The 18,729-nt window shown below is 33.3% G+C and overlaps 1 protein-coding gene across 3 annotated transcripts; it reads left to right on the forward strand.

The window, feature by feature from the left end:
* The first annotated feature begins 1,195 nt into the window (after positions 1–1,195).
* LOC112294240 (lysine histidine transporter 2) lies at positions 1,196–4,683 on the forward strand. 3 transcript variants are annotated; one of them, XM_024544511.3, is made up of 7 exons: positions 1,196–1,757; positions 2,407–2,439; positions 2,615–2,772; positions 2,945–3,751; positions 3,886–4,083; positions 4,173–4,241; positions 4,378–4,683. In XM_024544511.3, the coding sequence occupies exons 3-7, from the start codon at positions 2,650–2,652 to the stop codon at positions 4,474–4,476; spliced, it is 1,296 nt and encodes a 431-aa protein (XP_024400279.1). In that variant the 5' UTR covers positions 1,196–1,757; positions 2,407–2,439; positions 2,615–2,649; the 3' UTR covers positions 4,477–4,683. The 3 variants fall into 3 exon arrangements, with proteins under 3 accessions (XP_024400279.1, XP_024400277.1, XP_024400280.1); XM_024544509.3 differs by having other exon boundaries at positions 1,198–1,757; positions 2,884–3,751; XM_024544512.2 differs by lacking the exons at positions 1,196–1,757; positions 2,407–2,439 and having other exon boundaries at positions 2,892–3,751.
* Positions 4,684–18,729: the final 14,046 nt, after the last annotated feature.

Raw genomic sequence — 18,729 nt, forward strand, 5'->3', positions numbered from 1 at the left:
TACAAGTGTAGACATGATGCTAACCCGTCGAGGAGAGTGAACACTGGATTCCAGTTGAAGAGAAATATCAGAGCGTAATCAGCCTAGTTTTGGATCCTTTCAACTTCATTCCCCGAAGTCTCTAGAAGCCACTGTGTTGACTGATGTCTAAAGAAAGCGCCACTCCAAAACACCACTATGATCACCACAATCAATGTCGAGACATGTCCGACCTGTACGGTACTCCGGCTCCGTGTACTGTCAAAGACCAGTAGCTACTGATATGCTGTCAGAGACGTGCAGCCAACATGTCCTCTTCGCTTACTCGGTGATGTCACATCCACCGCCAACTCACAATACGTGCACCGCTAGATTCCCAGCTCATGCCACAGCTCTCGCTTCCCAAACAAAGACTTCAAAGTCTTCCCAACGAAACGTCGTCGCACCGATACAGAAATACGCGAGGTGTATGGCAACAGCAGAAAGCAATAGCCAGGGCATCATCACAACCTGCGATGTAATGCGTCGAAGTCCAAATGCGCTCATGCCTTGTCGAAACTCCAACTCCAGGAGACAGTGAACAATCAATCCGAGACGATAATTGTCAGCTTTTCAAAACCTTTCAGAAGGACGTATCTCTAATGTAGCCCTTCTCCTAGTCAGGATCCTGTTCATGATCCGGTCAGCAAGAACCAACTCAACGCAGGTGACGGTGTTGATCACAAGAAATTGAGGCAACATGATGTTGAAAAGGTGACACCTTCAATAAGAAGGGAACAAATGCCAACCCAGAAGATCTCAGAAAACTCTATGTAGATGCGGAGGATCCAGATAAAGCCGTAATCTCACTGGAGACACTCACTAACCTGCACCATGAACAACGGTCGTGTAAGACAATGTAAATCCAAAGTCTCAGCATTATTCCCTCATGCTCAATCTCTCCATCTTATGAAGCCAAATTTAAACTGCAGCTGTCGCCAATTCTGTCAAGCATCTCAAAGACCCTCAAATCCAAAGCTAGTTCACAGATATGACAAGAAATGTTAAACGATCACTATCGACACAATATACTAAGACATAAAATATAATATAATAGGTCAAACCATTAGAAGCTTAAATAAACCCAATTTTAGCGCAGAGCACTCGTGCTGAGAGCAGCAGGAAAGCTCACCAAGCTTCACTACGCAACGGACATGGCGGTGCGAGTTAGCTATTGCCGAAAACTGAGAGGAAGCTATATTCAAAGCCTGAGACTCCGGTGGCGTAGGAAACTGAGCCCACGTTTCAGGTTGCAGAAGCCTTTAGTTCACGCGTAAAGTCAACGACCGCAATCACATCGCCAATCTCGTTGCTGAAGGTGATAAGCACTGTCGAGTATCAATTCTTAAATCATCGCACTCTTCAGCAATACTCCGCCTGGTCTAGAGAGACTAGTGCGGCATTTGGTTCTGCTGATTAGGGAAGCTTTATTTGTTTCCGCCCGTGCAAGACCTAAGAGTATTGGTCAATTGCATCTCCTGTTGCTCAGAGATCCTTTTTCCCACAACTTTGTTTTTGGAGACACAGTATCAGATATTCTATTGGCTTTTGTGTAATCGTAGAATAGGAGGATGAGGAATCTGGTTGTCAGTTGAACCAGGGCGGCGCTGGTGGGAGAACAGGGGTCGATTGTCGGCAGAGTTTCAAGGTCACTGGCAGCATAGAAAGAGAGAGATTGAGCGAACACGTGAGGAAGAATGGATGTGCCGCTCGATACTTACCATATCGAGCTCCAGAAGGTAGGCGGTAGTTTTGATGGCGCACATTGAATCAATGTTTGGAAGGTTTCTTCACCGGGTGTTTGTTTTTTAGATCCAGAATGCTGGGGTTTTAGGAAAAACTCAGATCCAAAATCGCATTTCGATCGCATTGTCGGATCCCTCAGCTTAAGAAAAATCTAGTGGAACTAACCGTAGGACTTAACATCTGGAACTTCGTCTGATCTCTTCTGGATTCGACGGCAAATAAAATTTTTTGAGAACCTGAATGAAACGTGCGCGTTACTGCGCGAGCTACAATTTTCGACGTCTATTAGTCTCCGGCACAGATCTTGTTTAGGAATTCCAAGATCCAAGATGCTCTTCTCTTGCAACTGGAAAAAATTTATGTTTTTGTCTTTCGCACGAGAATTGTCGTACTAGTGAACTGAAGGTTTCTAAAGTTCGATTCTCCTCTTCCGCCGTCTGTAGAAACAATAACCATGGAGTGCCGCGCTCACTTCCTTCAAAAATTAGGACACTTTTTTGTTGTATGGTATGATGATTCAGGTTGTCTAGGTCTTCCTGCACGACAACTTCATATTAGTATATTCAGAACATTCTGGTTGACACGATCGTTTCGTTGGAGAAATATTGACAATGTCGTGCTTATTGGTGGTTTTACTTGCAGCAATCCTCCCTTCTCTTGGCACCTCCACAACGAGTAAGTTAAACCACCCTGTTCTCACAAGAAAATTCCCACTGAGTGTAATGCTCACACCATGGACCTGACTTGCTGATGTCCTTCCAAACTGTGTTCAAGGTATACATTTCACACTAGTAATTAGTAATTGGGGACCTTGTGGTGGGTGTGGTGGCTGGGGTTACGAAATCTGAAGGGCGTCAGCGGTGATCGCTTGATTGATTTGGAATCATGGCTACCCATCACTGCGGCAGACCGCAGCGCCAACTGGAAGCATGCGGCTTTCCACAACGTGACGGCCATGATGGGAGCGGGTGTTCTCGCTTTGCCCAATGCCATGGTCTACCTCACATGGTATTAACTTCACTATATTTGAAAGCAATTCCTGTCGCGTTCTCTTATTTCCTCGCTTGCTCTGCCACCGTTTTCTCCAACATTTTGATAATGATGTGGGCGTTCTTGTAGGGGTCCAGGTATCCTAATGCTCATTCTGTCATGGATCATCACCCTCTTCACTCTCTGGCAGATGGTGGAAATGCACGAAGCTGTCCCGGGTAGGCGGTTTGATAGATATCATGAACTAGGCCAGGAAGCATTCGGTCCCAAATTGGGGCTATGGATCGTGGTCCCGATGCAATTAGTAGTCGAGGTAGGTGTGGACATCGTTTACATGGTGACCGCAGGAAAATCTCTGCAACACGCTTACTCCATCACCTGCGGCGACCACTGCCAGTTGCAGGACAGCATTGTCTTCTGGATCTTCCTCTTCGCCATCGTGCAGCTTGTGCTAGCCCAGCTGCCCAACTTCAACTCCATAGCTGCCATCTCGTTAGCTGCCGCCATCATGTCCATCAGCTACTCCACCATAGCCTGGGCCATTCCTGCTCACTATGGCCACACTCTCCCCGGCAACATCGAGCTACTGCAGCCGGTAAGCTACGACTTCCCGCCGTTCAAACCTGTCCAGCTGGTGCAAGCGGGAGGTTCCGCTGTACAAAAGGCTCCAGAAGATTTGTCAACAGCAGACCGGTGGTTCGGAGCTTTCACTGCCCTCGGAACAATCGCATTTGCCTATGCAGGGCACAACGTGGTATTGGAGATTCAATCCACGTTGCCTTCCACTCCACACGAGCCATCCAAGATCGCCATGTGGCGAGGGGTCAAATTTGCTTACGGAGTTGTGGCAATCGGCTATTTCCCTGTTGCGTTGATTGGGTATTGGGCTTACGGTAACCAAGTGACGGACGATATCATCACCTTCGTCTCACGGCCAACCTGGTTAGTGGTCATCGCCAATTTGATGGTGGTCGTCCATGTGATCGGAAGCTACCAGGTGATCAACTAATCTTCTTCACTCAAATTTCAAAACCTCGTCGTAACGTATTCCAATGCCGCCACCATGACACAACATCCTAGATTCAGCTGGTGGTCTTCCGAGTTGGACTGAAATGCCGATGTCTTTGCTAGATCTATGCCATGCCAGTTTACGACATGCTGGAATCAACCCTGGTGGGGCACTTGCGTTTCAATCCGTCGATGCTTCTTCGACTCGTCACCCGCTCTCTCTACGTCAGCTTCACCATGTTCGTCGCTATGACGTTCCCGTTTTTTGCTGCTTTGCTGGGCTTCTTCGGAGGATTTGCATTCTCACCGACCACGTACTTTGTAAGTTGCCGTTGCACTATTCCGCTCTTGTTAGTTCACCTCTGTTGCTTTCATCTCCAACGCTAACATCACCTGGACCTAATCTGCAGTTGCCTTCCATCATGTGGCTAATGATATACCGGCCGAGTCCCATGAGCTGGTCATGGATCACAAACTGGGTACTTACAAAAACCACCTCGTTCTTGTACATTCAGTCAAAGGATTGTAAGCTTCTAGATTGTAAGAATGTGAGACAGTTCCTTCCAGTACTCGGAGCATTGGATGACTGGGTTGCGTGGGAGTGAATGTGCACAGGCGGTGATCGTATTCGGCGTGGTGTTGATGTTTGTGTCGACCATCGGTGGTTTCCGATCCTTGATGACTGAAGCAGCCAATTTCCACTTCTACACATAGAAATCACTTCTGTTCTAAGTCTTCTAGATTCTTCCCGATTTATCACTTTCGTAGCAGTTCATGAATTGTGAACCTTGCTGGCACTCGATGCATGTGCTGGGTGCTTGTTGCTTTTTCCGGTTCAACTCTTTACGATTGACACCCACTTGATTTAGAAACTCATGTGTAGATAAACATCCATTTTATCTGAATTTTTTGCCTCTTTTACATTTGATGATTCATCACTTGCAAGGCTTTCATGAGTTCATAACATTCAGAACTTTGATAAGTTGATTTAAGCTAGGTTTCAATGCATATATCTTAATTTTATTGAAAATTGTTTAGATAATATTAACAGATTTTAGCATCGAAATATAATCTCTATGTCAATATCAACAAGCAATATTTTTATTTTAATATCAAAGTCTTTTTTCAACTATATTTTGTAATGTTTTTTTTTTCAACTTTTTTGAACATGCAGATGAAAAGTAGCTTTTAAGAAGTAAAAACCTTAATACTTTTTGTAAAAAATACAAACAAGGCTATTTATACTTGAATCATTTGGTGGTTCGTTTGGTTAGAATCATGGTCGTATGTAACTTAGTTTAAAACATGATCTACCAATACATACAATCATTAGTACTGAATATTGAAAGAAATGAATATTGGTTTAATTTAAGATGAATAATACTATGATAAGGGTATTTTAGTATAGAAAAAAAATACAATTTAGTCATATTCATATACTGAAATTGGCAATATAAAATCCACCAATGTAATAAATGTGGCCTCTAAATGCTTTGAAAAACCAATCTCCTGTAATGAAAGTTATAGCCACTAATTATTTTTACTAACTACATAATTAAAACACAATTAAAGAACTCATATTCTTATTGAAGTCAATTAAAAGTTAATTATCTACTGATTTAAGATGAATTTGAGAGAGTGAGACATCATTGTTGCATAAAGTTGTTGTAATTAAACTATAGAAATAAAAAAGATACAAATTTGAAGACTCAATAAGTTACTTTCATATACCAAGAAATTAATCACTATAATTAAAAAATTCTTTATTAGGAAGATTTTTATTATAAAATATAAATCTAGTTAGTTCAAACTTAGAATGTTATATAATTTTAGCAATAAAAAAAAAAAAACATAAGTTTAGATTAGCTAACAAATTAGAATAAAATTTAAGGCTATCTTTTATACAATTCTAATTATCTTTAGCAACATTCAAACTTTTCACCATCTACCTCTACGCTTAGCTCTATTCTTCTATAGCTCCATACACCATATCTAAATATGCAAACCTTGTAGTTTCTATCATTCAGCCATATCTTTCTAACACAGTTTTTTTAATATTTTTAATTTCTACTTATGTCAAGTTCTACAACACTGTGCAAAACAAAACCAAAGGTAAGGTATGAAGCAGACCAATTCTATAAAGGCATCTAGCAAATTTTGGCATAGTCTTTAAACAGTGTCTAAAAACACATAAATTGAACCTACACTTATTCTACAATATTTGAATTTTGTGATTTTGGAGAAATGGATTGGTCTACATTTTGTATATATTAGATATAAATTTAAAAAGTAGAAGATTCTAATACCATTGAAGAAGTCCAATAGTATATTTTAGACAACCTTACTATGTCGTTTATGGCTTTTTGTATTAAATATAATATACCACATCTATATTTTATTTTCTTAAATAGAAAAGAAACTAATTACCTTACGGTATTGTCTTTAATATGCCAAAGTAAAGTTGCCTATAGATGACATACTTCCTAGCAATAGTAGCACATTGATTGTGAAAACTTGAGATTTATAAGCAACAAATCATTATAGTAAACACACATGTAAAATTATATTGAAGAATTAGATAAAGGAATAAGTATTATAGACATACATATTTATCTAGATAAGTTGTATTAGGTAGAAGGTAAATACATGTAGATTTGATAATATCTTATAGCGAGGCTTTTTAGAAGCTTTATAGATGCAGATTTGACTTTATATATGTTTGTAGTTGATTGATAGATTAATAACTTAGGCAATAAGTTGGTCACATGTCACACATGTTGGCAACTTATAATATAAATTGGTTATATAGCGTATATATAAGAAACTTATCTTACAAGTTAGATACATATTAAAGGTTCTATAAAATATTGTTATGTAATTCCGAGTTAGATAGTATATTGTCAAGGACAAGAACATGATAAAAAAAAATAAATAAGTGAGACTTCTTTCAAAGAAAGATGACAAAATAGAAATAATTAGATGTGTATATTAAAAAAGAAACTGGAATGGCTATTGCTAAAAGCCAAGAAAACTAGAGACCCTTGAAACTAGACTAGAAGCAAGAAAGGAGTTGACAAGAGTGAAGAAGGCTTCACTCTTGTCTCTACATATACTATCTAACTAGAGGTTATGTGGCGATGTTCTATAGGACCTCCAATATGTGTTGACTTTGTAGGACACATGCCTTGACATACAAGGCAAGTTTTTCTACGTATGGACCACATTGTTAGCTTGGTCTTCAAACTAACAACATGTGTGGTACATGGCCAACTTGTTGACCACGTTTCTAATCCAAAAAGTCAATTAAAGTCACCTATAAAGTCAAAGCATCATCTATAAAGCTTCTAAGAAGCTTTCATAGCAAATGTTATAGAATTAACATACTTTTATCTACTTTTACTTACTTCTACCTATTTATATATGTAATTACAGGCTTACATGCATATGTCCATGACATTACCCTCCCTTCTAGGGACGAGTTCCACGAGGAATGGTCATCATATGTTGAAAAAATCTATGATGCGATGAATTGTATTTGCCACATACTTTGATTTTTTTTCTCTTCGAAGATGATTGATAGGGCCTCTCAACCATCGGTAGTGTCCCATACTAGGGTGGAAAGACCACCCAATTATTTGATTGTCGTTGAGCCCTTCATAACTTCCTTCGAATAAAACATTTGGAACAACGTCAGGAATTGTTCCTACCTCTAACAAAATCACCAAACATCGGGAGTCCCTTCCAAGGTCGTGATACCAAACGCGTTGTATCCCACCATCTATTCGAGGAAGAACATGTCGTTCTTGAAGATCTTCATCTCGATTGTATCATCTTGAAGGTTGTAACAATCGTAATGTCTTATCCAATAGGTCAGCAAATAAAGGTTCTTGAGTCAAATCCGCTAGTTGTTGGTTCTCTATCTCTTGAGTGTCACAACTATAAAGAAGCTACAAATAAGGATTGAAAGTAGAATGTTATCTTGCTTAGATCTTGTTTCTTTTATAAGGAAGGTTTTCATCTTGATTTTGATAGATGTTGTTGATGAAAAGCCTCCACCACCTTTGCTACATTTGTAAGATTCTTTACTGGCTTCCTTGTGCGTTTATTAATATCATATCTGTGCCAATGGATAAGATATTCTAATTTATTTTGGTGCCACCTTGAATCTAAGACTTCTTCCACTTCAAACTCTTCATTATTATCCTCTTCTATAGAAAGAGGTGGAGCTTGTCTTCTTCTTGGTATGTCCATAGTCTTGTATGATTCAAGAAAAGACACGTGGAATACTGGATGGATTTTTATTGACTATGGTAGGTATAAACAATATACAACTGGATTGATTTGTGCAGAAATAAAAAATGATCCAAGCCTTCGATAGTCCAATTTGTCACAAGGATGAGTGGTCTTGATATTGCCACAAAGTAACCACACCTTATCATCCATGTGGAATGGTGGTTGTTCCTTTCGATAGACATTTGCATTGACCTTTTGTTGTTCTTGAGCTTTTCTTAACTACGACTTCATCGTTGCATGTAGCTTTGACAAATGAATTGTCAAATCTTTTGCAACAGGATTATCAACTTTTGAAAAGTCAAAAATAGCAAATCATGGATGATAACCATAATTAATAAAGAAAGGTGTTTGTTTTGTAGAAGAATATACTGTATTATTGTAAGTAAACTCTGCTAATGGCAAAAGAGTTGTCCAATCATCTTGTTGGTAGTTAATACTACATCTTAAATACTGCTCCAAAACTTAATTAATACGCTTCATTTGTCCATTAGTTTGAGGATGGAATACTGAAGATAGTTTTATATCCACTTTTAGAATCTTAAAAAGAGTCCGCCAAAATCTTGATACAAATTGAGTTCTCATATCTGATATAATATCTTCTACTATCATGAATATATGATATAATATATCAAATATAGAGTCATAAGAACTTGAGATTGGAAGATCCGTGATGAAATCCTTAGAAATAGAAGACCATGGTTGTTTTGGAATGAATGATGGTTGAAGAAGTCCGTAAGGTCAATGACAAAGAGTTTTTGATCTCGAGCAAATATCACAAGATTGTACAAAATCTTTGACTGCTTTCCACATTTGAGGCCACCAAAAGTCCTTGGATATTACTTCCAAAGTTTTATTGTATCCAAAATGTCCTGCTGCTGGAAAGTCATGACAAACTTGAAGAACACGTAATTGAGCTTCACCTTTTGGAACATATAGGCGTCTTTTAAAATATAGTAGATTGTTTTTGAATTCAAACTTGAAAGTATCATTAGACTTTGAAGGATTTCCCTTAATATCATGAATAAGAGGATCAGAAGACATACTTGACCAAACTTTCTTGATGAAAGTTGAATCAACACTTAGTGTTGATTTCATTGCTCAAACATGAAGATGCTCTCGCTTCAAGAGAATTATTTGTTGTTGATCAAAAGTACCATCTCCATCCTTTGGTGCAAGGTAAGATTGTCTAGAAAGTACATTTGACAAACCTTGTTTTTTTTCTAATCAATAAGTGATCTTAAATTTGGATCTTAATAAAGACATACTCTAACGGGCTTGGCGACAATTCAAAACACGTGCTGACATAAAATATTCAAGGTTCTTGTGATCTGTATACATTGCGACTGGGTTAGAAGCACCTTCTAGATAATGGCACTATTCTTGAAACAAATCCATGATTGGAAGAAGTGCTTTGACGTGGATCTTATAGTTGATCTCGGTTGTTAAAAATTTTCTGGAATGAAAAGCTTTTGGATGAAGTTTATCATCTGTTTTCATTTATGACAATACGACACCCTAAGTAAAGTCTGATGCGTCTATTTCCATAAAAAATGGCTATATAAGAAAAATCGACACTATACAAGATTTGTGCAGAAACAAAGGCTGTCTTCAAAGCTTCAAATATTACTTCTGTTTTTTGATTCCATTGAAGTTTGTCTTTACAAGTCAAACATATAAGTGTAGCTGCAACTTGAGAGAAGTCTTTGATGAAGATCCGATAGTAGTTGGCAAATCCCAAAAAGTATTGGACATCTCTTACTATTTTTAAGATCTTCCAATCTATAATAGTTTGAATTTTTTTAGGATCCATTATAAGTCTATCATTTAAAATCATGTATCCCAAGAAGTCGACTTGAGTAGTATAAAATATACACTTTTCTATCTTAGCATAGAGTCCCGCATCTCTTAGTTTTTGTAATACATGACAAACATGAAGTTCATATTCATCTATGTTCTTAGAATAGATTAAGATGTCGTCTAGGTAACAGACAACAAAATCATCTAAAAAATTCCAAAAGACATCATTCATTAGATGTTAGAATGCATATGACATTGTATTCGAAATGACGTTGAACTCAAGGAGTATATTGAAGAGAATCCAACTACTATTGGTATGACGTTGTATTCGAAATGTCCATACCTTGTCTGAAACACAGTCTTCTATTCATCTCCTTCTTTGATGAGTACCAGATTGTATGCTCCTCATAGATCTATTTTTGTATAGATCTTAACTTGATTCAACTGATCAAGGAATTCAGATATCAAAAGTAGCGTATACTTAATTTTGATAGTAATTTTGTTGAGTCCTCGATAATTGTCACATATCCGTAATGATCCATCTTTTTTCTTCACGAATAGAATTAGAGCTCCTACTAGAAATTTGGAATGGCGTATGAAGTTCTTGGCCAAATTCTCTTCAATATACTCCTTGAGTTCAGCCAACTTATTTTGAGATAAATTATAGATTAGTCCAAACGACAATTGTACTTCTTCTTGAAGGTCAATTGAGTAGTTATAAGAATGATGTTTTGAAAGAGTATCCGCATTCTTCTTCTCAAATACATCTTGAAAATCTTGATATTGGCTTGGAATGCCACTTAAAGTCTTTCCACCAATAGAAACAGGTGTGGCATTAATAACAGAAGGTGATCCTTCTTTTGCAACATATAAGAAAGCTCTTGCACCTACAAATATAGGTTTAATTATATTAGACTTATGACTTTCTACTTGATTAACTATGCTCTTAGTTATACTTTCAGAAAAGTCAAGACTATGAGAAGTCCAATCTATTTTAGGATTATATTTTTCTAGCCATGATAAACCTAAAATGACTGGATTAGAAGGAGATCTAATGATATTAAATATTACAAAGCTACTATGACCATTAGTTATTATTTCTATAGGAAGGATTTCATGAGTAACATCTCCTGAAGACAACAGATGACCATCTAAGACTTCTACATGAACAGGTTTAGTTTTCTTCACTAAAAGTATGCTATGTCTTTTAACAAATTCTTCATCTAACAAACATATTGAGGCTCCTGAATCTAGCAAGGTAGAGGCTTTGTAATGTTTAGATCCTAGAATAATATTTATCGTAAAACATAAAGATGGTTCTGAAGAGAAGATAGGACCTTCACTAGGCGTTGTACAAGGTTTCAACCGCACGGTTCCTATTGTAGTTGGATAAATTCGTTTTTCGACATGCTATCTTCTTTGATCGCCATACTCCTGATTTAATAGTTGCGTCACTTCTTTGGACAATGTTGAAGAGTGTGCTTAGGTTCTACACAATATAAGCACAATCCTTCCTAACGACGATGAGTCTTTTCTTGCTCAGTAAGAGGTTTGAAACGTACCACATTAATTTGTATATCCTCTACTTCCAAATATATGTGTTGAAAAGATGTTGGTGTTGCCATTGAATTATAGTAACGTTGAGGTCCACTTGTACAGTTCTCAGATCAAAATTCAAAAAGATGATTGTCACACTTCATAGCAAAGTCAATTATTTGAGTCAATGTTTGAGGATCAAGTAAGTTGAGTATTAATTTTTTTACCTCATATTGTAATCCGTAGAGAAATTGGCTAATAAATGCAACATCATTTCATTTGATATCAGTTACAAGTTATCAAAATTGTGAAGCATACAACGTTACTGATTGATTATCTTGTCGCAAAATATGAATCTTATTGGTTGCAATACAAATTGCATCATGTTTTCCATGCATGGATCAAACCTCTGCCAAAAAAGCCTCTAGATTATCTAGTATTGGATCTCGTCGTTCAAGAAAAGATGAAAACCATGATAATACTGAACTCGAAAGAAACATATCAATGAATCTAACTTGAGATCCTAAAGTTAGATAGCTTTGGAGTTGAAGTTCAATCACAAGTTGTACTTGATTGATAAATCCTCTAAACTTTGATCTGGTGCCATCAAACTTCTTGGATAGGGCAATTCTTGGTTTTCTAATACTAGAAGGACATTCCACCACAAGAGAAGGGACATGATTTGGTGCAGATGTTGAAGCAGCTCCAATCATTTCTTTCTCTTCACTTTTTACCAATCTTGTTGCTCCTTGTGGTGGTAAATTGAGTTGATGCATGGCAAGCATTAACTCCATCAATTGCTCTTACATTTGTACCATTGTACTCTTTATTTTAGCAAGTTCTGTCATGATAACACTTAAAAAAGAAAAGATGTCTAATATCGCTCAAGACAAATAAAAGAGAAGACTTGAGAACAAAAAAAATACAAAGGACAATATCAGTTTAAAAGAAGCTAATCCGCAACTTCTAATATGCTTATGTCTTATCAAGAGAAAGGAATAATCCACTCTTAATCAAGATTAGACAAAGCTTTGATATTGTAAGTGTACTCTTATCAATCTGTCAACGACAAGAACATGTTAAAAACAAATAAATAAGTGAGACTTCTCTCAAAGAAAGATGACAAAATGGAAATAACTTGATATAAATATTAAAAAAGAAACTGGAATGGCTATTGCCAAAAGCCAAGAAAATTAGAGACCCTTGAAACTACATTGGAAGCAAGAAAAGAGTTGACAAGAATGAAGAAGGCTTCATTCTTGTCTCTATATATATTATTTAACTAAGGGCTATGTGGCAATATTCTATAGAACCTCCAATATGTGTTGACTTTGTAAGACACATGCCTTGACTTACAAGGCAAGTTTTTCTATATGTAGGCCACATAATTAGCTTGGTCTTCAAGCTAACAATATGTGTGGCACATGGCTAACTTATTGACCACGTTTCTAATCCAAAAAGTCAATTAAAGACACCTATAAAGTCAAAGAAGCATCAATGAAGCTTCTAGGAAGCTACCATAATAAATATTATAGAATTAACTTATTTTTACTTACTTTTACTTACTTCTATCTATTTATACATGTAATTATTAGCTTACATGTATATGTCTCTGACATATGTATAGAAGCAAGAGAGAAGTCTTCTTCACTCTTATTAATGTCTTTCTTATTCTAAGTTTAATTTTAAGAGACTCTAATTTTCTTATTTTTAGAAATAGCCATTCTAGTTCAATATCATACCATCTTTGAGTGATTATCTATTCTTTTTTAAATGACACAAGAGTGTCATAATCTTTGATTCTTTAAAATTTATGTCTTTGATACTTTGATAAAAGTGCAAATTAATTATTTTAATTTTTTTCAAAAGTAGATTATCCTACTTATTTTATTTTATTTTGAAGGTTATAGACTATCTATCTTTAAACTAATATTTTAGTTTTTAAGCATTGATTTTTTTCTTAAAAGATAGATAGTCTTTTCTTTTTAAAAAATATTAATATTTGTATAAATATTAATATCATATATTTTTTATAAAAAGAAAAAATTATCCATCTTTTCCTTTAACATTAATTATGGAATTACTATCTCTATATCCATAAAAGAAGTCAATAATGAATTTCAAAGTCTATGCCAAAAAGTTGTACAATTCAAAGAAACAAACAAATAAAGTTCATAATTGAATTTGAGAAGTCTTCTTACTACAAGTATGAAGAAGGCAAGAATAAGTGTACTAAAAAAGTTTGATGGAACAAGATCAAAGTTTTGAGGATTTTTACAATAAGTGAAGCTCTATCTAAGCTTGCATCTATTCTAATATATTGATCGATTTACTCAAGTTAAATTTATAGGAGGACTTCTATTTGAGAATATTTTTTCTTGATTTGTATCTTTAATAGAAAAGATTTATAACTCATTTATGATTTAAATTCATATGTAGAAGTGTTTATGGCAGTATTTGAAGAAAGTGATTAAAAAAAGATAGCAAAGATCAAAATTTTATCTTTATGAAAATGATTATATTCAGCCACTATATATGTTGTTGAATTCCAAAATCTTACTTACAATGTAGATTGAAATGATATAGTCCTTATCAATCAATTTCAATATGGATTAAATAATAATGTCAAAGATTTATTGTTGTCAATGCTAAGAGCAGATTCATTACAACAATTTATTATTCAAGCCATTGCCTACAAGAATTGACTCTTCAAAAGAGCCAAGAACAAAAGTTATGTCATGCACATATAGAAAACTTGCCTTGCAAGTTAAGATATGTATCTAGCAAAGTGAACTTGTGTTAAAAGTTGTATAGAATATCACTATGTAGCTTCTAATTAGATAGTATGTATGGAAGCAAGAGTGAAGTTTTTTTTTTCACTTTTATCAATATCTTTCTAGTTCTTAGTCTTATTTTAAGACTTTTTAATTTTTTGTCTTTGAAAATAGTTATTCTAGTTTAATATGTTACCATCTTTAAGTGATTTTTTAATCTTTTTGAATAACATAAGACTATATTGATTTTTTTTTTTTTTGAGATTCATATCTTTGGCACTTTGTGAAGAATATTAACTTATTATTTTTATCTTATTTTAGAAGTAAGTAGATTATTTTATTTCTATTATTATATTTTGAAGGTTATAGACTATTCACCTTGAAATAAATAATTTAGTTTTTTAATATTGATTTTTTTTTTAAAGAGAGTAGATTATCTCTCTTTATCAAAAAATTTATTTGATATTAGAGGTTATAGATTATCTTCTTTTAATCTAACTTTTTAAATTTATTTGAATTATTTATAGAAAAAAAATCATAGATATTATATTGATAGAAATAAAAATAGATTTATAATTATTGCTAATCTTTACAAAATTGTCAATACTTTAAGAGTAAAAAACTAGCATATTTCTAATGTGAATCATAGAAATCCAAAGTCTATGTTAAAAAGTTGTCCACTTAAAGGAAGCAAGTAGATCAGCCTCATAACCAAATTCAAGAAATTTTTCTTCTACAAGCACAAGAGAGGCAAGGATTAATATGCTTAAGAAGTTTAATGGAACAAGATGAAAATTTTATTCAATAAATTGAGCTTTATTTAAGCTTGCATCTATTTAATAAGCTAATAGATTGACTTGGATATATAGGTACATTTTTAGTAAAAAGTGCTCTCTTTTATTTTATACTTTTGATAGAAAAAGATTCATGACTATTCTATGATTTGAATTCATTCTTAAAAGTATTTATGGCTACATTTGGAAAAAGTGATCAAGAAAGAGTAGCAAAGACCAAGCTTGTATTGCTATGACAAAGATCATGATTAGCTAGTACATATGCTGCTGAATTCCAAAATCTTGCTTGTAATATGGATTGGAATAACAAAGATTTTATCAATTAATTTTAATATGAGATAAAAAAATAATTTCAAAGATTTATTGTTGGTAATATCAAGAGAAAATTCATTAAGGCAATTTATTGCTCAAGCTATTGCATGGAATAATCGATTCTTTAAAAGACTATCAAGGATATGAATCTTAAAAAAAAAATCGCAATATAAGCTTATGTCACTCAAAAAAACTAAGAAATCATTCCAAGATGATATAATATTAAATTATAATGGCTATTGCTAAAGACAAAAAGAGTAGAAAGTCTTGAAATAAGACTAAAGACAAGAAAAATATTGATAAGAGTGAAGAGGATTTTACTCTTGCCTCTATATATACTCTCTAATTACAAGCTATATGGCAATATTCTATAAGACCTCTAATATGTGTTGACTTTACTAAAAACATGGCTTAACTTCTACAAAAAGTTATTTATATGTGGGCTATATATTTAGCTTGTTTTATAAGCTACTAATACATGCAATACGTAGTTAACTTGTTGACTAAGTTTCTTGTCTATTAATTAATTATAAACATGTATAAAGTCAAAGTATCATCTATAAAGCTTCTAAAAAGTTATTCTAAAAGATATTATGAAATTAATCTATTTTTATCTATTTTTATCTAATTATATAGATAATTATTAGAATAAATATGCATATCTGTGGTATTTTTTTTTTTTAGGAATAAGTTCCATAAAGAGCAATTATCATCTTATATAGAACTTACAATTCTTTATCTTAATTTTGATAGCTGTTTTCAATAAAAAAAACTTCAATCTTCTTTGTTCCATTTGTAATATTCTTTGTTGGCTCCTATGTGTATTCACTAATGTTATATCTATTGTCGGGGTAGAAATAATTTGCCTCAAGAAAGCACTAAGCTCCTGGTTGTCACTAATTGTTCAATCAAATCTTGAGATAAGAAAGACCAAGTTTATATATATGTATATGTCACCTTTAGGAGAAATTATACCAAACATATAAGTCTTAAATTCCCAAAAACACCCAAAATATGATAAAAAATTCTAAATCCTTATATGTCCTTATGGGATATTATTTCCAAACTTCAAAAACTCATATCTTCTAATTGGACCATTCAAACACACTCAAATTTTACATAAAATGCTGATTTAATTCTAAAAACTACCAAAACAAATTTCAACTGCAAATTCATTGTGGATCTTAAGATATTGCCAAAATCCTAACAATAGCTTCAAATCCTAGTTTTTATACACCTACGTATAATTTTCTTCATAATTCACAAACTAAACACTCAAATATCATAAAATTTATATATATAGTTTTTTAATATATTATTCTACCTTCTCCATAAGATTTGAGCCAAAAATTCATTTGGAAACTCAAGATATGGATCCAACGATTACTATGAATAAAATCACTCGTTTATTGCCTTTGATTTGGATGCATTGACTTCCACTCTCTATAACTTCTTCATCCAAACTTCAAATATAATATTTCTTTCATAAAATATGTAAGTCATGAAAACACCATTCTAGCCGCACCTTTTGATCTCCAAAAACTATCATAAAATTCTTTATATGCTCAAAAGAACAACAATATATCTTAAAATGATACCTTAATTTCAAATAGCTACATCTTCTTTATTTTGATTCCAAATTCATTAATTTTTGTACCCAAATTATAGTTCAAATCCTAAACCTTACAACTTTAGCTTTTGATTCTCGAATGCTCTTCTGAGGTTGCTAGAAACTCTTCTTATGGTTGCAGACCTCCTCCTAAAAGCCTATTAGGCATGGCCTTTGACCAATAGGAATGAAGATCTTCACCCTATGCCTTCATCCATCCATACTTTACCTTCATCCCTCTAAACAAGCTTCTTTATAGTTTATCTTTAACTTTAAGCTCCAATCTTCTCTTATAACTTTATTCTAAATATCTAAATCCTAGATAATTTAAATACTATAATAAAAATAAGTAAACCTCAATTTTTTTATTTTTTTTACATCAATTCTCTTTATATTAACTATTCTAATAACTACTCTAATATATATCAAGACTTATAAATATGTTGTATGTTTTAATTGATTTTTAGAAATTATAAATAATTATAGTATGATATCCTACCAATGAATAAGATATAATAATCTATTTTGGCACCACTTTGAATCTAAGCCTTCTTCTACTTCAAAATCTTTATTATTATACACTTCTATAGAAAGAGGTGGCATTTGTCTTCTTCTTGAGATATTAACTATCTTATATGGCTCAAAAAATATATATGTAGAATATAATATTGTGTTGTAGTTTGGATACCATATAAAAATAATGTACATATATATTTAATATATAATTTATTATACAATATAGTAAGAGCCATATTATTAGATTTTAGTTTGTTACAAAATATAATTAGATTACTACTTGAAGTAGGTAGTTTAAAAAAGGCTACTATTAAGATTAATTTTATGATGATAATAGTTTTTATATATTTAGAGCTACCATTATTAGACATTGGTAACTCTTAAAATCTTATTTTATTTTTTTATATGATATTTAGAGTACATATTATGTAAAAATTATTAAAAAAAGAATTAAAGAAGGATTTTTATATAAAAAGAGATAGTTAGGCTAATCATATGGATGAATAGAGATGGATGATAAAAATCTCTATTTCTATTGGCCAAAATTCATATCCAATGGACTTCAAGGAGGCTTCCTGAGGCCTTATTAGAAATTAGGATTATTTTTTTGAAACTATTTGAATATCAAAGATAAAAATCATAAAGTTTAAGATTTTGGATATGGTTTTGGTAAATTTTTTGTGTGATTTGGAGTTTTTTTAAAAGAGATATAGGCGCTCAAAGTTAAGGTGTTGATTTTGTATCTATCATTCTTTGAGGCATTGGACAAGTATATAAAGGACTTTTCAAGATCGGATTATAAGATTAGAAAGTTGATTTAAAAGACTACATTTTGCTTATAAAAATTGAAAGGTTTGAAGTTGATTTAGAAGAGCAATGACTTCTTGAAGATAACCCTTTTAAATTGGAATTTTTGAAGAACTAATTTCATGAGGGATTCGATTTTAGCCATATCTTGGGCATTTGGATAAATTTTTTATTAAATTTTTTTAAAAATTTATATTATTATGTTATAAAAGTTTATACCAAATCTTTTAGCATTTGAATTTTTAATTTTTGAGATAAAAAGAAAATAGTACTTAAGTACTTGTAAATTGGGATTTAGAGCACATGCTAGGATTCTTAGAATGCCAGATGTTATATAGTAGATTTATGGCTCACTATTTTTTGTGATAAATCTTAAGGATAAATACTATATTATCTAGGAATTTTTAAAAATTTAAATAATTGAATCAAGAGATATAAAATTTTAAATTTAAGAAAAAAAATCTTTTAAAAAAAAAGATTTGGATCTCTTATCTAGTATTTATCACAAAAATCTTATATAGTATTTATC

Source organism: Physcomitrium patens, chromosome 17 (assembly GCF_059467195.1).
Source record: "Physcomitrium patens ecotype Gransden chromosome 17, ASM5946719v1, whole genome shotgun sequence".
NCBI lineage: Eukaryota > Viridiplantae > Streptophyta > Bryopsida > Funariales > Funariaceae > Physcomitrium > Physcomitrium patens.